General features: G+C 32.2%; 2 protein-coding genes across 2 annotated transcripts; one reads left to right on the forward strand and one right to left on the reverse strand.

Moving 5' to 3' along the window:
• The first annotated feature begins 1,008 nt into the window (after positions 1–1,008).
• Positions 1,009–16,129, forward strand: LOC105362324 (chondroitin proteoglycan-2). The gene is made up of 3 exons (XM_011499742.1): positions 1,009–1,477; positions 13,350–13,760; positions 15,408–16,129. The coding sequence occupies exons 1-3, from the start codon at positions 1,408–1,410 to the stop codon at positions 15,719–15,721; spliced, it is 795 nt and encodes a 264-aa protein (XP_011498044.1). The 5' UTR covers positions 1,009–1,407; the 3' UTR covers positions 15,722–16,129.
• A 1,134-nt stretch (positions 16,130–17,263) lies between these two features.
• Cpap3-d (cuticular protein analogous to peritrophins 3-D) lies at positions 17,264–23,140 on the reverse strand. The gene is made up of 4 exons (XM_011499743.1): positions 23,009–23,140; positions 19,898–20,116; positions 18,527–18,791; positions 17,264–17,566 (listed from the first exon to the last, which is right to left on the reverse strand). Exons 1-4 carry the CDS (start codon positions 23,061–23,063, stop codon positions 17,314–17,316), a joined length of 792 nt encoding a protein of 263 aa, XP_011498045.1. The 5' UTR covers positions 23,064–23,140; the 3' UTR covers positions 17,264–17,313.
• Positions 23,141–24,789: the final 1,649 nt, after the last annotated feature.

The raw sequence follows: 24,789 nt of genomic DNA on the forward strand, positions 1-24,789 counted from the left end.
GAACTAGTGCAATAAAATTTTTTGTCCTCGAATATAAAAGACTTACGAACCTAAGAAGAAAGATAAATAAGTGACATCATTTAAAAATTAAAATATAAGGTTTGCCGTTGATTATGTAGTTTCTCAAAAAATGTAAATTGTTATAAAATACACGTTAAACATACACGTGTAAGTGAATTTGCAAGTTAAATTTCTATTTAAATAACAACTTACATAAGATAGTTACATAGAGAAAAAGTTAATATTATCGGAAGGTTTATAATATAAAAATTGTGCACCCTTCTCTTAATATATCAATGTAATTGACATATTTGTGGTAAAATGCAAGTCCATTGTATGATAATGACCTTTGTAATTGTTGTTATTAAGTAGACATTCAATTAAGGACCATAAGTGAATTACATAAAAAAAAAAAAATGAGAGATAAAAATAAAGCCTTCACAAAGAATTCTATGATAAGCATTTTAACAAATTGAAAAAGTGCGCGAGACGTGAGGTAGATGGTGGATGGATATAAGGCGAGGGAAGAAGGAAGAGAGAAAGAGAGAGAGAGAGAGATAGAGAGAGTGTGTGTGTGTGTGTGTGTGTGTGTGCGTGTGCGTGTGGGTGCGTTAAATCCGGCATAATAATCAGGAATAATGTAAAATGTCAAAAAGAGTGGATGGATAGGGTAAAGCGCCCCGTCCCGCATTCAACGCAAGATTATTCAAGCCGCGGAAGAGAAGGAGTGGAAATTCCGACGTGACGCCCCATGAATGCTCCCGTTGGGCTAACGATGCGACTAGTTATCTCCGCGGGACTTGGTGAGCTCTCGATGCAGCTCGATGAAAATCAGGCAGGCTCGGCTGTGCTGAGCGAGTACGAGTGTCAGGAGGAAAGTCGAGTATGTGCGCAGTAGGCGAGTCGAGCGGTCGACTCTCCTGGCGCAGCCAAAAGAGAGCGGATAGTCCAGCCGGACGGCCGTTTCTCGAACGGACGTAGACTCGAGTCCCCTTCCTCTCGAGCGGAGCTCGACTCCGTGACGAGGGCTCATCATCGGCCGCGAGGCCCCAAAAGCGCGGCGACCGTCCCCTTATCCCGGAGCGGGGCCGGTTCCGCGTATGCGCCGAGGCTCAGTCCTCTCCCGCGGAAGAGGACGGGACGCGACTCCCCGGCGGGCGGCACATTGTCATTCGCCGAGGCTCCGTTGCTCTGGCGCGCGCTCCCCCCACCCCCTTTTTTGTTTTCCTCGGTAGCAGCGCTCGGTAGCCGAGTCACGGCGAGACTGTCCGCAGACGCACCAGCGGCACCGACTAGATAATACTCCGGGACGAGAGGCCGAGAGATCAGCGCGCCCACGTTAAAATACGTCGAACGTCGAACGAACGCCGAACGCCCATCCTTACTTTTACGGGAGGCTAAGAAGCCATGAGAGCCGATATGATGACGACACGAGCACTTGCCCCGTTGATCCTCATCCTCCTCGTAGCCGTCCGAGGTAAGCCGCCTGCTTTATTCCTCCGAGTTCTTTGTTTCACTTTTCCTCTTCAACGGCTATCGTATACTTTACTCTCGATCATCATCTTCTTTCGACTTCTTTTGATCCCGGCGTAATGACATGCTGCACTCCCGGCGAAGCGACGATCGTTTCTAACTTGCCCGTACCTTACTGGCAATTCCATTTGTAAAAGCAACTGGGCGCACCTCGAACTTTCGATTGATTCGTCCTATAGCAGATTCCCATCCATCTAAGCTTACCCCGGCTTACTTGGAGACTGGGACAGACTGGTCCAGAAGTTAAGATCAGTAACCGAGGTCAGAAATAAAAATGCGACATTATAGTCGTCAGCGCGATTTCATTGTATTATCAGCATAACAATCAGTAATATTCTTACTTGACATTGCTTAATTTATTAATATTATCGCTGATTTCCGGAAGCGATATGGTTTTTTTGTTCTGGTACTTGTTGCGCTCAGAGCCAGCGATTTCGACAGTTTGATAATACTCAATCGATATAATTATAACGATAATAATGATAAAAATCATTACGTAGCATAGAAAAATCGATGTTGTTATAAATACTTTTGCTTTCTATTCGCACTTCCGATAATTGGATTCAGCTATTTTATACTTCTTTCGCGGCTACGTAGGAATTATCAACGATTACGTTAACGTTTCTCATTGTTCTTCTTACGGGATATCGAGATTCGATAACTGTACTGATAATTACTCTACTTTAATATTTAGTATATAAATTTCTTATTTTCACAATCTCGACAATGATTAAACCTACGACTAACGAAGACGAATATGGAGAAAAGATTGAATTCTTAAGAGATCAGCTACAACGGAATATTCGTCGAAACGCTTGTACATTTTGTAAAATGAAATTCCATAACGCATGTGCCACTAAATATGAGTATTTAAAATTGGCTAAATTTAAACCTTATTTATTTATTCGATGAAGAGAGCTTCGTCCCATAAAGCTAAGCTTTTCAACCACAAGCATTTTGAATTCGAATAGCAACAAGCCTCCATTCTATATCATCGACTGACTTAATCGACTCACTCACTTATAACCGACGTCATTCACTATACTGGATGATCATAAAATTAAAACGTTTGTCCGAACAATTCATAGAAACATGATCAAGTCGATAACCGCGAGGAAAGAGATCGCTTAGACTCAATTGTTTTGAGCCTATAGCAGCCAGTTGCCTCCGTTAACAAAGTATCTCACGAAGGAAAGGTACCACCGAGCGAGGATAAAATTTTACAGGAAGCAGAGAGGCTGAAATTTTGGGCGACAATGTCTAATAGACTATAATTTGACAAGAATAACGAAAAAGTCGATAGAAACAAACAAACAAACAAAAAACAAAACAAAAAACAAAACAAAAAAGAACAGCTACCGCGTAGATCAAATGGGAAAAGGAGGGGCGAGATGCTGGGGAATCGCGCGGGTCATAATCAGCGTGTGAGATTGGCGAGGTGAGCGCGCTCACGTCAAGTTTCACACATCCGACGGAGAGAACTTTCTCTCCCTGCACGACGAGTGAAAATATGAAAGTGACTCGCATCGCCCGAAAACATGCGCGATCACGCCTTTACTTGCTCCGTCTATCGGGTCCTTGGAGTTACTCTAGTCTGCTACCATTCTGGGGGCCTCGCTGGCTCCATGGCTTCTATTTTTTGCCCGGCGCGTACAGAGCGACGCCGATAATGCATGCGCCAGAGATCCTTCGAGATGGACCAACCAGGCGTTGCTTTCTAAACGAGTGAAAACGTGCGCGAGTGCTCGATTATCGGGGGACTCTCGGTCGGGCTCGTCGCTACTCCCAGCACACACTTGGCCAACATCGGTTCATTTGCAAAGTGTGGAATTTAATTCGACGCTACCTCCGTCCTTTGCACCCAACCCACGAGCACCTTCGCATCGAGCAACACCCCACTCTCTCGCACGCTCTATGTATTTATCTTTTTCCTTCTTCGTCTGCTACGCAGAGCCAAGAGTAATGGTATTTTTGGCTTAAGCACGCTAGCTTTCACTTTTACTAGAGCAAAGGAACATTATCGATCCGAGAAATTTAAATGAAGTTTAATGATTTTTACTATTAATATCGGATAATTGATGCTAATACAGTACTATTAAGAGAAATTGCGAATTAAATTATCCGAGGTCAAGAAATTCGCGTAGTGTGCCGTTTGATTGCTTTATCATTACAAGAAAAAAAAAATTAGTAATGGAATTACGAAAAGATGTACATCTAATAAAACATATCTTATCACTGTAGTTGATATTAAATTATTATAATGTTATTGCAAAATAGATTATATATGGATAACGAATATATATTAGCCAAATGAAATCCTTGTCATTGAAAAAATTTATTTCGGAATACAAAAAAAACTGCCCTTTTTCTGTTTGAGAAACGTTATTGCATGCAATTTATTATAATCATATTTACATACGCTTGTGACGAATATATTCAGCTTATTATTGAAATTGACGATAGGCGTTTGAATGAAAAATTTATTATTACGTGTACAATAGATGGTTAATAGTTTTTTAATAATTTCTATAGAACCAATTCGTTTATCGTTTAGTGATGAAAAGGAATAACGCTGATTTCATAATATCCATGCACATAAAATGCAAATGAAAATGAAATTAATTTCTCATTTTTCTTAAAATTGAATCGTAATTGACTTCGATAAAATTATCTTAATAATATTTTAGTAAAATTTTATTATCGATAAATATTTCATTTTCGAACAATACGTGTTTCAAGAAATTCAAATTGTCGCATAATTATGTGGAAATTGTCCCATTCTCTCTGAAAATAATTCCCCGTTCAATTAGAAAATATGATATATTTTATAATTAATCGATTGCTTATTATATTTATACTTTTCATATAATTTCACATTATTATTGCAAGCTCAAATTAATTGCACAAACGATCTTTCCTGCACTTGCTCGACGCAGTCGATCATACAATTAAGCCTATGATTAAAGCGAATCAAATAATGTGCATGTTTTCATGTATCTGAAATAATTATTTTAAAGTTATGGGAAATAAAAATAGATTATCATATCGACTGGAAGGTAATCGAACGTTTGTCACGCAGTCAAACGACAGCAAACGAAGTTATGGATTATAAAACGAAATACAGTTGATTACATTCGTTTCTTAATGATGCAAAGTCATCATTACCGATTATTAGGGACGTACACATAATAACGTTGAGCAAGCGACTCACGAGTACATAGAGAAGCTTATAAATGTCGTTGCACCATGTTAACGAATTTTCAAAACTAATTTCACTCTACGCCGCTTATGGATCACGCACCCAAAAGGCATTTCTAAACAATTCTCGCATAATGATTTCATGGCCTCTAGCCATGTACCAGTAAAGAAGCAAACGCAATTTTGAAAAGTTGCGCACACTCGCACATCTTTCGAATGTACCAAATTATACAATTACATATTACATTGCAATTCCAATAAAGTGTAATTAAGTGACGAAGTAACGGCATTTCTGTTTGATATATATAGTGTAAATTGCGCGAAATCGATTATATTTTAACAGTGAGTATCTCTATAAACAGTCGCTCGATTGTGTCCCTAATGCGCGAATTTGCTCTTTGTCAGTACTAAAATGCAAAGAAGCACAGGACAAAGCTCGCAAGCACCTTGGTTATTGCTAGAGTTTATTGCATTAGGTGCGCCCGTAGATAGATAGAGAGAGAGAGAGAGAGAGAGAGAGAGAGAGAGAGAGAGAGAGAGAGAGGGAGAAAGGGTTTGGAGAAAACCAAGCGCGCAAATAATGGAAATAATCCATAATGACGGTTGACGGTCAAGAGGGCGAGGGTATTGGAGGAGTGGATAATAACGGTGCAATTGGGGTGGGGGGGGGGGAGTCCGAATTTTCGCGCACTCCGAAAATTACGGGCTCTACAAGGAGCGACGTAAAGCTCCGCTAATGGCTTGGTGCGCGGCTCTTTACGATCGTAAAAGAAGGGAAAGTAAGTATCGCCGTCGACTTACGTAACTTCCAAGCCAGAGGGGCGAGAAAGGCCGCCCCTCCCCCCACCCGCCGCTCACCTTCGGGCGGGATAACGGCAAAGTCTCGTGGATGCGCCTCGTCGTTGCGGCTGCTCTCGTTTTCTTCCGCTTCGCGGATACAAAGACTTTCATTGCGGCGACTCCCTTCCGTATTGGCTAATTAGTTCGGCGACTTTTTCGGCGTGGAGTCAAAGGACGGATGCACGCTATTGTCGGGAAGTCATCAACGGGTACATTAACCTTGCTTTTTGCGCCCGCTCCGTGTGGATTTTGAGGATCGGGAGGGGGGGGGGCATGATTTGCTAAAAATTTTTGTGAAAGATGAATAGGAGCCGAAGCTCGGAAGCGCCGAATGAGTCGGGCGAGGTGGAAAGGAATTCCGCATCGCCCTCGATTTTATAGGCGGACAATGGCAAAAGCAACATTGACAGGGAAATTTCTATTATTATTTTAATAAGCAGCCCGATATTATCGAACGTTCTTCGATTCTTGTTACAATATAATGTAAGAATGGCCATTGTCCATCGTTTAAAAATGTACTGTTCAGCTATGCTTTATTTAAGACGACGAGAATGAGTGGATAATTTTTATAAGCGTCGATCGACCGCGGCTTTTTAATCCTAATGTAATGATTTCGACGACGATATCTCAATCGGGATCCTTTGCGATGTGCCAGTAAGATAAATGCTTCTTACTCGTCAAATAGTATTGGAATTTAATAATACTATTAAAAAAAACATCTTTTACAGGTATGTCCATTTAATTAAAATTGAGCGCGACGCGTAAAAATTGATGAGATGAAGAAGCTCGACGGGAAAGATTCTTTGATAATTATTTCCCGATGCCCGACGTACGTCAAAGATAAAATTTAGATTTAAACATTGCATGCAGCTTATGAAATTTGAATCATCCGTAAATAAGAGTACTTGTAACGGCTGTTTCGATAATCCGGTTCAGCGAGCAATATTATCTACATTGTGGTGTTGTAATGAGTTACGTCTCGTTACAGTCAATTGACGACCATCATAAGTCAATGCAGTGTGAATTTCCAGCTTATTAACAGTTCTTTTTCCGCATGACAATTGATTCGGTCTTTCAAGAGTCGTTGATTGTTAAGTTGATTTAACGGTGTAACCGTAATTGGCTCAGAGCGCACGCGCGTATGTAACGTTCGGTTCGGCCAATTCCGTATCGGCTGTTACCGAGACGTGCCGTCATTTTGTATCTAAAGCCGGATTTTCAACTCGTGTGACACTTGTTGGATAATGAATTTTTTTCTATATATTTTTTTCTCGCTTCGGCGGCTTCGTTGGGATTATGTGACGAGATGCAGCACCGCTTCATCAGATCTCGAATTGAACGGCATCGTTCAATAATCGGTAATACCGTATGCGTTGCCGATGACGCAATTATCCTTTATGGAGTGAATTCATCGGCGTGAATTGAATTCGTTATACGTCTTACCTTATTACCTAATGATTGACGTTAAGTATAAATGATTAATGTAAGTGAACTTGGCTTATACGGTTGTCAAAGATAATGTGTCCGTGAGCGCATAAGATTTTTCGTTTGATTGATAATATTGAAGCCTAACGTCGTAATCATCCAATTAAACGTATAATTATTTAAATGTTTATTTATTATGAAATATAATATTTCCTACGAAAAATGATTCGGCTGCACAAAAATGATACGCTTAACTTTTAATATTTAGCGTCTATTGTAAATACCGTTTTTAAGATAGTGAGCCATGAAAATGTTTTTTATCCTCCCGTACAAATTAATGTCTTATTTACGTCATCTTATGACTTCCATAAGAAGAAACTAGAACTTTTACAATTTATGTTCATTCTTTATAGAGTAACAAAAAAACAAACAAAATCCTTAATTCAACTGGCTATGATATAACTACAACTTACTAGAATTTATGTGAAATTGATCAACTTGTATGCAGGTCAGTTAGGGATTTTCGACTGAAAATAAAACTGAAGATAAATCTTTCCACCACGCGTCTCCGTTAAACACACGCGCGCACAACGGTGTGTACTTAGAGCACAATTAGCACTTTTCATTCATACCGAATTTTATCAGTTTTCGTACTCATTAGAGTATATAATTAAAATTAATAACTATAGAATTAGCAAATCTTTAAATAAATATAAAGGCAATTAATTAAGTAATATCACATCAATTAGGCGCCCAAGATTATCCAGCATTGTTATTGATAAATTAATTTTTTAAAGCAATTAATAAATAATCACTGAAGAAATGGAATGGAAGTAGCGATAGTGCTTTTGTTAAAATCTTATTCTCAGTGAGCGGATGCTTCCGCCAGTCTAAAAGGAACATTAAAAAAGATAACTCCTCAAACAACGAAACAAACAACATTAAGTCGCTAGCAACGCAACAAAAAAAATTGTGAAATACTTATGCAACGTGTTGCCCTCCTTTGTATTATTGCATCATGAAATGTTAATGTCTTTTCCGTTCGATAAGTCCGCGTTAGAGAATAGAGGAAGGGATTCATGGGAAATGGCAGTGTACCGATTTCGGATTGATTTGACAATTTTGCAAACGCAACCAGATCGAATGGAATTTAGAATTCAAAGTCACTTGAAACAATATCGTCATGGGCAAGATTTCAATCATTTTGTCATTTAAATAAACAATTATCTCGTAATTATCTCGTAAATAAAAAAATCTCGTGTTTATGAACATTCTCAATTATTATAATATCAATTTAAAATTACAGAAGTTCGTTAATTTTAGATTTTAGATATTGTTAGAACAAAAAAATTATTGTCAATATCTAGTATTAGAAGTTAATAATACTATTTATTAAGTTTGCTAAGTTGCATTTTGAAAACAAATTATCGTCATGAATAATTAAATTTTTCTCTACGGTATCAAACATACCCGAAGAAGACAAAATATCGCTAACTTTTCTATAACGTTTGGTAAAAATAACTATGATTAACAAATGTCCAAAAGAAGGATAAAAACATAACTAAAACGACATCTTACAGTATTATTTATAATATTGATAATTAAAAATTAATTATGGAGTTTTTGTGCATAGAAAGGCAGTAGAAACGAAGAGAGAGTATGATTATTCAGTGGCTCGGGCATTTGAGGCTGCTCGTTAGAAAAGCCGCGCCTATATTTCCCGTGTGTGTCCCTTTCAAAATGTGTACATATGCGATTAGTGGCCAATGTTTTCAGGGGTCTGTGAACGCTCAAAGCCAGTTGTTTATAATTCGAGGCGCAACGTTGCACGGAAACTCTTTCTGACGTCCTCTTGACTGGCTATTATTTTTAATTTCCTTATCTGCTTACGCACTTTCCGGCATCCCTCTACACACACGCGCACACAAGTCACTCTCTCTCTCTCTCTCTCTCTCTCTCTCTCTCTCTCTCTGCCTGTCTCTCTTTGAATATGAAATGATACAAACTTTTGTTTGGCTTCTAGCTGCAACGACATTCAACTTTATCCTTCCCTTTTGTATTACGTGCTACTTCAACAATTTTGAATAATTAGTATATATAGTATATATATATATATGTGTTTTGAATCGAAAGTAGGCCCAAGCCTTGTAAGATTCATACAACAATTGAAATTTCAGTTAATTCATGATATATAATAAACTCAAGAAATTTATTAAAATAGTAATAGTAAATGTAATTGAAAATTCAATTGATCAATTGAATTTTTATGAATTTTATTTAATGTAATGCTTCTTTCATGCGTCAATATAACGATAATCCAGTCATACGATTATATCGACGAAATAATACGACGAAATTATAAATAAATTATATACCGATAAGTTTTTGTAAAATCAATCTCACTCGTACAATTAACATCATTGTTTTATTTTATTGAAAATTATTGGATTTTTTAAATATTTTTCAGTGATATAATTTGAAGTCATGTAATAACTTTCCATTTTTATAAAATATTCATGTATACGCATAAAAATTGTTACACAATATATTAATTTCTGAACCATTAAAACATTTTATGTTTAAAAGTATATCTCTTTTAAAATTATAAAATAAAATAACCAAATATTGATAGTCGAGTTACGTGAAATAAATTCATATTTTAAAGAGATATTTTAATTTATATAATTTTATCCTGATTACTTGTGGCAAAAAAAATTTTTTTCCTTTTTTTTTCTTTCAATTATGATAAAAGTATTATTTACAACATTTCGCCTGTAAGGTACTAATCTCTAATTTCTAATTTACGCTTATATATATATATATATGTATAATTTATATTTGAATCGTAATTATTCCAACGACTTGAAGATTAATTATCTTTATTAAATTATTAAAGAAACGATAAATGTGTTACCATGGATTAAGAAATAATCGATGCACTGAATCCAACTTTCATTTAGTTGTTAACTTATATTATAATTATTGCATATGAGCGCATCTACGATCCTATAATCTTCATAGACCGTTTAATGCATATATATATAGCACATTTTTTCTTACGATTCGCAGACATTAGCAGTACTCCGTAATCATATATAATTACAAAATCGCCGAGAAAGTGTGCACATATTCGAAATGTCCAGACGACATTGAATAGGAAGTTAAAAAGAGAAGAAAAAAAAAATAAATGGAAAGTCCGCTACTAAATATATTCGTGATTTCACTGTGCATTCGACCGTACCCGTGTACAAAATAAGTGGTGGATTTTTAATCAACAACTGGTCAAAACAATTTTTTTCAGTATATTAATATTTTGATGTTATGTAAGTCGAATGATGTAAAGTATTAATCATACTTGATTTTATGGCACTTCTTTTAACATGCACAGAATTTTAATGAAATACATTAAAGGAAGCCTTATCGACTTATCGTATCGGTTGAACTTCCATTATAACAATTATGCCATCGAATTGCCAGAATTTCAAATTAAAAAATACTATTACATTTCAATGTAAATAAAGTATAATTATTTAATTTAACAAATTTATTACGTATTTATTTACTGAATTATTCTTTTACTGAATAATACATAATTACTTAATATTTTATAAGTCTAAAGGACCTACGATGTGCAAAAGATACATTTAAATATCATTTATTTATATTGTCATTATTATTATATATATGAAATTTTCACTAAAATTTTCGATTTCGACTAAAAAGCCTTAACTTTGGAAATTTTAATTGAGCAAATGATTAAGTGAACTTAGAGTAATAAAAAATTGTTAATTCCTATAATTAATCCTCGATGTGTGTTAAAAAAGTATTTTATAGCTCAGATGTTAAGTATTTAAAGGGAGCAAATAAATTCGAGGAGATTTAAAATTGACGGAACGATGATTTCTGAAAATTAAGTATGTGTGAGAATATTTGATTATAAAGGGGGCGGATCTTGATCGAAAATCTACATGAAGGTTGCAAGTCAAGGCTAAACCCGTAGAACCGAGGCTTCGTCACTTTCACTCTTGAGAGCATAGCTCCGCGACATTTCCCACCTCAATCGTGCGATTATTTACTTCAAACTTAATCTTAACTTCTTCTTTATCATAAATTCACTCATAAAATTGTATGCACACTCGCTTAGATATAATCGCTTTCTTCATCCTCTATTTATTTCCTCTCCCGCCTCACCTGTACATTACAATCGCCCAAGTTTTAATAATTTAAAAAACAAAATATCAAAAAAGTACGATAGCAACATTACGTATTATTCAATGCCAAAAAAATTGAACCATAGCTCATATTAAAATTAACAATAGTGTATTATTAATTTATAGAAAAACATTCACATATAAATAAACTTTTCATTAATCTCAGCACCAAGAAACTTTAATTCAATCACTGTATATATATATATATATATATATATATATGAGTTTAAAAAACTTCAAATAATATTTTGAAATTTTAATACAAAACTTTTGAAAGTGTATTCATTAGTTTTAACTATTACGTTAAATTAAAATTATTTTAAATATCGAGTAGAGTAAAAGTATATACCCTGATAATATATAAAAACATTACTATTTTATAAAAATTACTTTTAAATATATTAACACAATATGATAAATTAATTTTCTTATAAGAAAATTGAAAAATAATTTAAGATGGAGAAAAATTTTATAGAAAATATGCGCAAATGATAGATAAATTTAAATAGATTGAAATTAAATTTATAAATACTATTGTGTCATAACTCTTATTTTACTATTATTAGTTAATTTTATTTTAAATGAAATTTTATACATACCTCGTGCAAAATATATAATGAAAATTGTAATTTTTATTTATTTTTTTCCTGAAAATCTTATTCATTTCATAATAACTACAATAATGTAGTATTAAATATATAATAAAAATCAGACAAGAAAGAGGGAAAATTGAGAGAATATCAAATGTATAATTTTTGTAATTTATTGCCCTAAAATATAAACCAAACTTCCTTGATTTTTTTGTATTAAATCAATTACCCTTATAACTGTTGCTAAGCTTCATTATTTCATAATAGTTGTACTTAAATGGATCGGTTAACTTTATGTTTATTAAAATATAAAATTAATCGTAAAATAAAATTTTTAAAATTAATGGTGTCGATATTATATGCAATTTATGAAAGAATATTGTGCGACAAGATATTAAATTATTTCTTAACATATATATATTTTATACACAATTGATTTAATATTTATTAAATATTTATTTAATTATTTTTCTATCGAAGACACTAATGAACATAAATTATTATTTTTAAAATGTTTGTGAATAAAATATTTATTTTTATTCACATATTATTATTTGCATAAATTTTAAATATTTCGTCCAGCTAAATTTCATTGATTTCATTTTAAATACTAAATATAATTGTATGTTATAAGATATTTTAATTCTTATTAGCGCTTTCGATTCATGAAAAAAAAACTAACTTTTCCGGTTGAGAAATTTACCAAAGGTATAAATTGCAATTGTGATTATTTGAATGAATATATATATATATATAAATGATTAAAAATCAGATAATCGACAAGTATTAACAGCTTAAACACACACAATCATGAAATTATTTTATCAACTCTTCTCATAAGATTCTCTTATATTCTTCAACGACATATCTACATTATTTAAGGATGATATAAAATTTAATAATTGAAAGAATCTTCATAGATTATATGTAATTCTTGTAATTATAAATACATAAATCTGAAAATACATAAGTGAGTCCATATATTGTATTGATACATGTTTTACTGTACACGTGATCAAATTTAAAAAGAATGAATAAATTTAGAATTAAATAAGAATGTTATATTTCAATATGCATATGAGAAAATTTATATGAAAATTTTCAGATAATAGAAGTACAGTTCCAATATATTATTTGAATAATTTAAATATATTGCCTTTTTTCTTCTTCTTGTTTTCTGTTTTTTCTTTTAATGACATTCTGAAGATATTAAAGTTGCATTAATTAACTGTTTGCTAACATAAAGCCTATCCTCACCTAATGTAATACTAGTTTTAGTACACGTGCACCATTTTTTTTTATATGTGTATAAAAAAAATATTTACATGAGTATTCGAGCGTATTATAAATATCCAACTTGTTATATATTATCCGAATTCCGTCGCCAACGAAAGACGTGGCATAAGTACTGAGGTGTCTGTATTTGCTCGCCGGAATCATTATGCCGAGCATCTATATGCAAAGTCTAAAAATCACTTGGCTGACGTCTGAAAAGCCAATAATTGATAATAACTCAGAGCCAAACTAAGAAACTTCTGCGATGTTATTTCAGCTTCTCAGGCCCAGAAGCAGCAGCAGGAGGACCCCTGCCAGACAAAGTCGCGCGTCGTTGGGGACATCGAGTACTGCGATCGCTACTGGGAGTGCGTGAACGGTCGTCCGGAATTGTTCGACTGCCCAAACGGTTTAGTATTCGCGGGTAAGCATCGCGGAGTCACCGAGGGCTGCGATTATCCCTGGAGGGCGAACTACTGCGACGGTAAGCGCCAGGCGAACCCCCCCATAGCCGCGGAGCACTGCGATTGGCTCTACGGCATATTCGGTCACGAGACCAGCTGCACGAGGTACTGGACCTGCTGGAACGGTACAGCTACTGAGCAGCTCTGCATCGGCGGACTCCTGTATAACGAACGGGCGAGGTCCTGCGATTGGCCGGAGAACGTAGAGGGATGCCAGAAGCACCGTAAGTTACGCTAGAGCGACCTTATTTACTTAATCCCATTAGGATTGAAATCGGCTCGTAGATGAATTGCTCGTGAAACAATTGAGTCCGATATACTAGTTTTCGAGAATCATGCGCGTAATTTAAATGTATGTCTCTATAGAGTCGATGGGATATCCAACGTGTTACAGTTGCATAATGATGGAATATTGCAACCATTAAGTGATTGAGAAACATAATTTGGGTATTTGAGAAGCAGAATGCCGGGATTAGAAAGTATTATTTTCCTATGCAAATAAGTTGGTTAAGAAAAAATTAAGATGATTATCAAAATTGTGTATATTTGAGTGCAGAGTCTTAAAAGATTTTAGTTTTTGATGATAATCGAACGACAGAGGCTATAAAATACCGTGGAAGGATTATTGGGAATAAAGGCCATTAATGGCTAAATTAAATATAAGCTTTCTTACGCACCAAATAATTCGGAAAAAGTGATTGCTTATGAATGGGAAATTCATGTTGTCATGTGTCAGTGTATGTATTTCATTATTAAACCGAGTTTATGTATGTTCCATGCTATATGTGAGTAAACTTATTGTGAATTCAGATTGTACGTTTGCACAGTTCGTTGACTTCTGATAATCGAATTAACAATTATTGAGTAACGTTGTTATCCGACTGTCTTTACGTAATTCTAAAGCTTCTTAAAACTTACTTTATTTCTCGAAAATAGAAAAGCATTTAGCATGGTGCGCTTATGAATAAGGGATAAACAAAAAATTAAATTGTCATTAAAAAATTTATATTTATTACTTAATAAATTTTAAAGATTAATTAACAGAAATTCATATTGCTGGTTAATGATAAAATTAAAATTTTTGTCGTAATTCAATGATACTAGAGTTTCATGTTATCGTTTAAAATACTAAAGTACTATGCTTTTCGGTCCTTATTTAAAGAAAAAGTAAAAAAATTTTTTTTTTTAATATTTATCATTGTAAACGCAATATTTAATTATTGATAAATTACTTGCTTAGTAAACATCAATTCTAATTGAAGTAGCGAAACTATAAATTCAAGTGATTTGAACGTCGTTGCTAGCAATAGGATAAATGTAAAACCTTATCGAGAATCTGTAAAATATCTTAAACTCGCGATTTTCGGTTAATAAAAGTAAACAAAACTTTTTATAATTTTATAGTCTGTTACTCTACTTGAAGCAAAAACTGATATTATGTGAGGATCTAACGAGTATAAAAATCAAACGAGTAATTAAAGTTAAATGCACAGCGATAAGGTCAAAGTAACTAATCTATAATGATAATAATAATAATAATCATAATAATGATGATAATGTTGATGATGATGTCGATGATAATCAATATCAATATAAATTCTAGTTTATAATTAGGACATTATTCAAATAATCTGAAACGAATGATTTGTATTTTTGAATTCATAAGGAAGCTGTAGAATTTATATAAGATTTTTAACATTAATATCCGTTGTGTATTTGGTCTTTGTTTTTATTTTTTGTTTTTATTATTATTATTTTTTTTTTTTTTTTATACAATGTCACAATATTATCTTTAACAGACCTTCGGTCTGAAGATCCTTAAAAGCCTCCATTACCTACTGATCGAGCATTTAAATGTCCTGTGTACGCAGCTCTTTGTAACGAAGACGCAAATGGTAACGTGCCATTGGGCAAATCCTGTAACCGTTACTGGCAGTGCCAAGGTGGCTACCCCCGACTCCAGCGATGTCCAGCCATGCTGGTCTTTGACAGGCGTTCGCTGCGCTGCGTCGTACCACCGACCGAGGAATGCGATGTGCCGACGACGCCGGCAAACCTGGAGGGTGATTTGCCCGAGAACAGGAACGAGCAAGAGCCCGAGGAGGAAAATCTACCACCAGGAGTAGCGCCTCTGCCTCACGGCGCCATCCCCATACCCCTCAGGGCTGGACGCCCAAGGAACTAATGGACTTAGAGAAAGAAAAATAGAGATGGAAGAAGACGGGGAGATAGTGAACGAGAAGCTGTGCGCGTGACTGTGAGGATGTAAGCGAGTGAACGAGAGAACGAGAGAGAGAGAGAGAGAGAGAGAGAGAGAGAGAGAGAGAGAGAGAGAGATTATGGTTATTTTTGTCGCGAATGAGGAGGATTGCAAAGAGACGTGCGTAATTATTGCATCCATATACATCTTCTTTTTTCGTTATTCATTTTTATTTTTAATTTGACTCTTACCTCTGTTTCATTAGCGTCTGTACTAAAGTACTTCTAATATGTACACGGTACGTCATAAAGTTGTCCTCTTCTTATTGCTCTTTAGAATCATGTTTCTCGCATTGCGTTTAACAATTGTTTATCCTTATTTTTAAACGTATTTAAAAAAAAAGGCTAGTTCTTTAGAAAACCAGTATAGTATAAATAAATAGAGTAATATTTTAATAAATAAAAATCTCTTTTCTTATTTATTTCACGCTTAAAAAAATTATTTGTCGAAATTCCCAATGCACAAATACCAAGTAAATTCTACAAATTTATGCTTCATTAATATTTTTAATATCGAATAAATTTATTTGACAAAATCGTATAAATATTATGTAAAAATGCGCATGTAATATTATACTTAACGTAATAGATGCGTAATAATTTGCTCGCCTATTAATTAGCACGTACATTTAATTGAATGTAAATGGAAAATAGTTACTTATATCGTTAGTTAATTTGAGAAAAAACTTAATTAACCCATTTGAGTAATGCACAAGGGAAATCCAACGAGCAACACTCTGTTTTACCGTGTACATTTATGTAGCGTTTACAGACTTAAATAAAAATTCTACTACTTTTGAGACTTGTGTCAAGACCTCGGAATTCGGAAATTTATCGATATTTCATAACAAATGAAAAGAAAAGAAAACTGTATCACTATCGTATGTTCAACCACGTTTGTAATGTAGTTGTGATTCCTTAAGCGTGTTTATTTTTTTTTTTTTTCATTTTTAGGAGTCTGCATTTTACGATTTTAAATCGAATATGAGGGAAATTTAAATAAATCAACGATTTTTCCAATTTAAGTTACGCAGGCACGTGTTTTTATAATTTTTCGTTACTATCGTAACGACAGTTGAATAATAAACATTTTTTTCTAACAATACTTTATTATATTGTAAAGTTTAATATATCTGAATGTAAATATTTCTTTTCCAATTCTATTATTGCGTTTTATTCATAAATAATGCTGATTAAAAAAAAAAAAAAACCTAATAAAAAAATTTCAAAAAAAATATGATAATAAGTGTATGTTTATGGCGTAGAACTTTTTTTTTTTTTTTTGTAAAAATAAACTTACAAATGTATTTTTTATACATAATACACTTAAACCACATATTTCTGTTTCTTTATTTAATCTTTGTACTCTTATTTACTTTCACACATCCAAATGCTTCTATTAATTATCATTATCATAATATTTCCAATGGTCGACGGCGATAAGTTCGCTTCTTTAATCGAACGGGCGAGCGACGTTTCATCCAGGCATATTTATAAATGTACATTGATGTATAATAATTACCTTCCATCCGAGTATTTCGTAATCTGTACCTTTCTAAGCACTGCAATGAAAGAATCTCGTGATAAATATAATTTTAAATTAAGTGAAAATAGAAGGGAAAAAGGTGAGGCTAACCAATGAGGAAGTTCGTCCTTATCGAGACAGCTGAGAGACTCGGAATCGAAGAGCTTGTCATCGCCGCAGGTGATGAGGCGCGGATTACCATCAACGCAAGTAATTAGACGGCCGCAATCACCAGGTACCGGGAATCTAAAAAATCGGCAAAAGATGAAGGTAGTTGCGAAAATTGCATTGCTAGTTTTCTGATAATTGTCCACCTAGCAAGAATATTACTCGCATTCTTCTTTAAAATTCTAGCGGAGTAATTTGACGTTACTTTATTATCACGAGATCCGAAGAAAGGTAATTAAAAAAGTTATTAGAATTTATTCAGAATTAAATGAAACGAAGATGTTTATAGGATGGTTAGTGTCAGGATATGTTTGTTTTCTTTCTTTCTTTATTTTTTAATATTTTTTTTTTTTTTTTTATAACTCTAGGAGAGTTTTAAACTACATTAATTGATTAAATATTCAGTTCAACAAAAAATTACATTTATTTGACTATTGACATATTATTTTTATAATTTTAATGTTAATTTATTTATTTTACCGAAAAATTTTAAGAGTCATACTACATACGTATAAATATAATTAGAAAATATGATTTTTCTTTATTCGGATTCTTTATCGATGTTGTAATGAATTCCAGTAAATTACATATATATTTTTCACGATAGTTAAAGAGTTTAGCAAATTATAATTTTCACGGAGCCAGCATGTAAATAGTATGCATATTCATATAATTCTAATATTCTTTTCTCAAACTCTATATATCTAATTATAATAAAAGGAATATACGGTGGAGTATTATCATTAATAGTCAACCTTAATGAGTATTACTATTAAAAAATAACGCTACTAACGCAATAACAAATATCTCTTAAACAAAAAAGAAAAAGAAACGAAGAAAAAGGAATAAAACATTTTTCTTTTAAATTTGCTAATCTATTCAACCATTCTCTTCCCCTTATTATATAATCCGGCTACTATTTCTATAAATGCGACAGAAAGAAGAACTCTGATATTCTATAATAAATTATCGAGCTCTTGCCATTTTCCGCTCCTTATGACAATAAATAATTGCGACTTCTTCGTTTGATCATCTTACCTGGGGAAGGGCCAGAATCTAGCGGCTGCTCCAGTGGGTGGCCTATGGGGACACTTGAAGCCGACGATGGCCTCCGGATTGCAGTAGGGTAGGAGTTGATCCGGCCAGACGCAGGTGTGGCTCTTGTCGTCATAGGCGAGTCCGGGATCGCAATGAGCCTCGTGTGGCTCACCGTATGCGCACTTTATGTAACTCGTGCTGCAAGAGTCGCTGTCCGGATAAATGCCGAACTGGTACTCACATCCCGGCGAACTCAGCGGTATTACTGAAATCTCAATGACTTTTTATGTGCGAACGACAATGTTAGGAGGACAAGAATATCGGTATATTACTTTTTAATGGGTGCCTAGCATCTGCATTTTAATTATTATTATTATTGTTGTTATTATTATTATTTTTATCATTGACTATTAAGAATATTAAAATTTAATTAGTTTTTTTTTTTTTTTTATATAAAAGTTATATACAAAAAAATAATGCGTATAAATGCAAAAATAATAAATTTAAAATATCTCTAACAAGTGAATATATATTTTTTTTTATAAATGTATTTGAATAATTTTAATTATGATTATTATGAGAATGTATTTAATATCATACTAGATAATGTTGTATAAGCTATAAAAGATATTCGATGCCATGTTATGAAAATTCAATCGGATATATATATATATATATATGTATATATATGTATATATATATATATATATATGTGTGTGTGTGTTAGCGCTTAAGAAGATGTTAATATTTTGTTGTCGTTATTAAAAATAATAATTGTACATTAAAAAAATCATAAAATACTTGCGAAGTACATATGTAAGTAAAAAAAAGTTTTTAAAATAAATTCCACTTGAGTAGGCGAACTACTAATGAAAAAGAAGAAAAAAATTCGTCACGCTAGTGCCAATCATAAAGCCTTTAATTCGATTATAGTGTAGGAAAGTATTATTTATTATTTATTTCAGTACTTTTTGCAATATAAGCTAATATGTAATACAGAAAATGAAAACGTAATTATGAAAATTATTTGAACTAATCGACAGTTTTTAGGATGAATTACCATATTAATTGCTGAGTTTTTCATATAAATGTTTTTTGTTTTTTTTTTTTATTTTTCAGCCAACAATAAAACCACATATTTTAAGTAATACAATATATGGAATAAGATTAGAATACAAAAAAATTCCAAATTTCACAAAGTGTGAAAACAATAATTTCAACAAAGCCTAACGACAGCGCTAAATAATAGGAAACTAATTTTATCGATTCTCATCGTAATGAATGTGACAATTTGCTTTTGACGATAAAATAATAGAGCAACAATTGAGTGACTCATCCCATAAAGGTGGTAGAAAGCGAGTAAATACTTACGGTTAGCGGTGCGTTGATCGCAGTGCACAGCCCAATGATAATTGCAATGGTTATGCACGGCTCCCTTCCCGTCGAACAACAGTCCGTTTTCGCAGTGCTCGAGCGTCAGGGTGCCATTCGTGCAGAGAAAGTAGGAGTTGCAGTCGTCCGGATGAGGGTAGGCTTGTTCACCATAGGGTTCGGGGCAATGAGGCGCTCCCGATAGCGACACACCCTCCGCTGAAAAAATATTCTATTTTTGTTTGGGCTCCGATTGTGCATTGGTCGGGAGCAATGTAAAAGAGAGTAGGACAATGGGTAGGGAATCGGCTGAAGAGGTTACGCTTACTTGGATGACCGGCAATGTTTGGAAAAAAGCTACGTTCCTTTAAGCCGTAAAAAATTTGGCTAATATTACAATAATGACAGTGACTGATACTGCTGTATTGTTACTTTGCCGATGACTTGTTTATGCAAGTAGATCACGAACATCCAAGATTTATAAATAAATAGTAATGGATTGTTCAGCTTTCCTACGATTTTCAACTTAACTTATGTAATTTGAGTCATTTCTATTTTTTGTACTGATTCCCATATTATCTCTTTGGTTCTGTCCGCTTAGAGAGGGAGAGAGAGAGAGAGAGAGAGAGAGAGAGAGAGAGAGAGAGAGAGAGATAAAGAGAAAGATAAAGAGAGAAAGATAAGTTGGGATTGTGTTTACGATGAACAATTTAACAATAACTTTTATTGACTATGTTTTATATATTTGTCTATAATGGAATACATTAGGAATCATATTTATTTTTCGAAATGCGCAGACAAGCTAACAATTATCAATAACAATTATTGAACTTATTAATAATTACCATTTCTATTAAAGTGAGCAATACATAAAATTTAAATAATCTATAATAATTAATATGATTAATCAATAATTTTTAAATATTAAAGCTAACGAACATACCTTTTTATTTAATAAAATTATTTATTGTACTAATTTTGGTATTTTAATTCATTTAAAAATTCTTTTAATACAAAATTGGCATATAAATTATATTATCCCTTATGTAAATAGTAATAAATAAAATCGTAATAAACCAATATACTTTTTATTTGATAGAAAGTATTTTTCATTGTTACTTGATTATTAAGTATAATTTATAACACTTACCGTTTCAATTTTTCCTGGAACTTTATAAAATAAACATTACAAAAATAACGAAGCCATATTAATTTTACATAATTTTTATTATTTATTCTTAAGTAACCATTTCAATTGTTATGTAAAATTTACTAGAAAGTATTCAGGAGTCTAAAAATCTTATTTACTTATCTTTAAATATAGATATTATTAGTATACATATATTGTATTTTATGCGAGCAATTAAAATTTATATAAATGGATAAAATTATAGTCGAATATTCAAATTTTGTTGAATTAAGTACAATAATTATATAATATGATAGAATAATAGAATATATTGTCTTTCTTTCGTTATCTTTTGTATCAATGCTAATCTCGTATGATATTTGATAAAATTCTGCATAAAAGGAAGGTGCATAACAATTTAACTTTTCTTACGAAATTTCTTACGCATATTAAATAATAAGAAAATAATTATTTCTTTACATATTTTAATGACAATGAGAATATGTAAATTTATGTTCAAGATACTACGATATCTCACATTTTACAATAGTTTTATGTTTACATCTTATATATTTTAATAAAAGTATATAAATTATTAATTTGAAAAATGATCTTTATTCAATTAATGTAAGACGTATATCATTTAATGACATTTAATGACTCTCTCTCTCTCTCTCTCTCTCTCTCTCTCTCTCTCTCTCTCTCTCTCTCTGTCAATCTCAATCTCTTGCTCTTTTCTTTATCCTTTTTATGGCTGTTATTTTTATTTGTACTTATTATGATACAAATACTTACTTGTATTTGTACTTGTCAAAAATGATTTTTACAAAATTCAGTACTATTCATTTATATTATTGTAAAGTAGTTCCATTAAAATAACATCACGATTAAAATATTCTTCTATTAATATATATATTCATTAATAAAAATCTTCATTAAATTGTTATATCATTTTATAAAATTCTTAAAAAAAAAAAAAAAAAAAAAAATTGACAAAATATGATTAAATACACTGTTAATTATATAATTTTTTGTTGTTGAAAGTTTATGCGTCATTGCTAAATTAATTTTTATCATAGAAATTTTTCTATTCTCCCTTATTTAATGGTACTTAATATAAATAACTGAATAATAATTCTGGACCAAACTTAATGAATTTAACATGATTTCGATAACAAAATGAAACAATCGATATGTTAAACTAATATAATTTTATTTATAAAAACAACATTTTTTTCAGCAGAACAAGCATTAACATATTCATAAATCAATTATAATATAATAATCATCTATATTCATGATTGCCAGAATCAAACTATTAATTAAGAAATTTCATTATGTGCGTAATAAGTTAATCATAAAAAAAGAACAACAAAAAACAACTCCGTAAAAACATTCGGTTGGTCAAAAGTCATAAGTAGAATAATATGTTTTTATCGTGCAAGAGTTACGATGCCGACATAACCGTATGTCAGTGAAAGTAATCGGGTGGTCGCAACACTTCTCTTACGAATAAAAGAGAAGGCACAACGTGCGCCTCGCTCGCACTCCTCTCCTACTTCTCTATCAATCAATGATTTTATACATCAGTACTTAGTTTTCTTTTTTTTTCATTCGCTTTTTTTTATCCTTTCTTCGAAAATCTCAACCAATAAGTCATGAAACATAAATTGGAAAGATATTACTTAAATAAGTGCAAAGCAACTGCTCTTGCCTGTACTTTCATTTTAATCCCCTTTGATAAGTAAAAAATCCTTTATTCACGGTATTAAAGAGCCTTGAAAAATATATCGTCTCAATAAGCTCGACTATCCGACTATTGGAATTCAAACTAAGAACATTATTTCGCTGCGCGAATTCGATCCTGCTGATATAACACACCATCTTTGCTATGCTGAAGAAAGGCCAAAGAAAACTCGAAAGCCAAAATGAACGATTTAAATACACGAGGGAAAATAAATCGAGATAAATGATGGACTCACTGGTGGAGAGGACGGTGAGGACCAGGACGAGGACAGCGTTCCCAAGGCGGCTCATGGTTCCGGTCTGCGTGCTGCGACCAGTAACTACTGAATTTCGCAGCCGCCGCCTCCGCTATCGCCGTCACCGCCACCGTCACCTCCACCGTCACCGCTACCATCGCCGCCACGGGCCTCCTCCATTACCTACAAATATGTGTCCCCTTCACCTGGAGTTATGCGTCGACCCCACCTACCGCGCTTCTTATGCGCATACCTACCTGTTCCCGTGCTGTTATGTCCCTTTGTCTTCTGGACATCACCATACAAATGCGCTCTTGTTGCCCCGAAGAGACAATACGTGTCCAGGCCTTCTCTACATTTTTACTTATATTTTCTCTCCACTTAAACTTACTCGCACTTCCTCGAATAACTTCCGATAGATACTGGAGTACACGGATAATTAAAGAGAGAGATTTTAACTTTAAAAGATTTTTAAAGAATCTGATAAAAACAACTTTTTTTTTTAAACTTCTTTTCATTAAGTCAGTGAAAAATTTTTGTACCAAAATTTAAATATATACTCATTCATGATTATATAGGTTATTGTGTTGCAATTACAAATAAATGTCCTTTTTACATTTCATAAAAAATTATCTTCAAATTATTGTTTATGTATACGGATTTCAATAACATACGTTTTATTTATACTGACTATTATTGACGTAATTGTTTATAAAATTTCCAATTCAATAACAAAATATAAATACATAAAATCATACGTTAAAATACTTAAACATATTCATCCTAATTATTTTTTATATTTACATAATGAATACCTTGATACATTTTAATAATGAAAGTAAAAGATTTATCATGTATAAATATGTATAATTAAAATATGTTTATATATGTTTATTTAAATATATGTTTTATCAAGTTTAATTTGCAGAAAGGATTTCATCAAAAATGTATATAAGTATCTGACTATGTATATATACGTATATCTAAAATATATTTAATTTATATAATTTGTAGTATTTTCTATATTTAACAAGTAATATTATTACTTATGAAGTTACTTAAATATTATCAAATATAAAACTATTATAATATATATATATATATATATATATATATATATATATATATATATATATATGTATTTATTTATTTATTATATATTTTATTTACTAATACATTTATTATGTATAAATCAATCTACTTCATGTGAATTTTCTTTAAAGATTTTGAAATACACATAAAGTATATATATAATTAATTTTAAAAAATTAATTAGATTAAATGATAATTACATACATATATATATATTATATATATATATATATATATATATATATATATAAAGTATTTACAATTTTATGAGTATTGTTTATATTCATTATATTGCTTTTGATATTTTAAAAACACTATGTATTATATTATTTGTTAAAAAGATTTTTTCATGATTTCGTATTGTCTATTACCATGGTCTTATGTGATTTTTACGATTATTATTATTATTATTAGTATTATTATTATTATTATTATTATTATTATTATTATTATTATAGTTGTTGTTGTTCTTTTGATTGTTATTGTTAATAAAAGTTATATTAGTAGTAATAATGATACTTTCATTATAAATACGCATATAACTCGATATATACTTATGTATGGAAATATATATTGGAATTTTATTAAATAAAACTACATGATATTTTATAAATATTTATAATATATAATCTATAATAAACTATGTAAACAATTTCAAATAATTTTAAGAAATACATATTTCTCGCCAA

This window comes from Ceratosolen solmsi, unplaced genomic scaffold (assembly GCF_000503995.2).
Source record: "Ceratosolen solmsi marchali unplaced genomic scaffold, CerSol_1.0 scaffold35, whole genome shotgun sequence".
Lineage (NCBI taxonomy): Eukaryota > Metazoa > Arthropoda > Insecta > Hymenoptera > Agaonidae > Ceratosolen > Ceratosolen solmsi.

Coding starts and splice junctions, on each gene's coding strand:
- LOC105362324 (XM_011499742.1), top strand. CDS start 1,408: ATGAGAGCCGATATGATGACGACACGAGCACTTGCCCCGTTGATCCTC. Junction 1,478..13,349: donor CCTCCTCGTAGCCGTCCGAG/GTAAGCCGCCTG, acceptor ATGTTATTTCAG/CTTCTCAGGCCCAGAAGCAG. Junction 13,761..15,407: donor AGAGGGATGCCAGAAGCACC/GTAAGTTACGCT, acceptor CTGTGTACGCAG/CTCTTTGTAACGAAGACGCA.
- Cpap3-d (XM_011499743.1), bottom strand. CDS start 23,063: ATGAGCCGCCTTGGGAACGCTGTCCTCGTCCTGGTCCTCACCGTCCTC. Junction 18,792..19,897: donor CGATCAACGCACCGCTAACC/GTAAGTATTTAC, acceptor TTGAGATTTCAG/TAATACCGCTGAGTTCGCCG. Junction 17,567..18,526: donor AGATTCTGGCCCTTCCCCAG/GTAAGATGATCA, acceptor CCGATTTTTTAG/ATTCCCGGTACCTGGTGATT.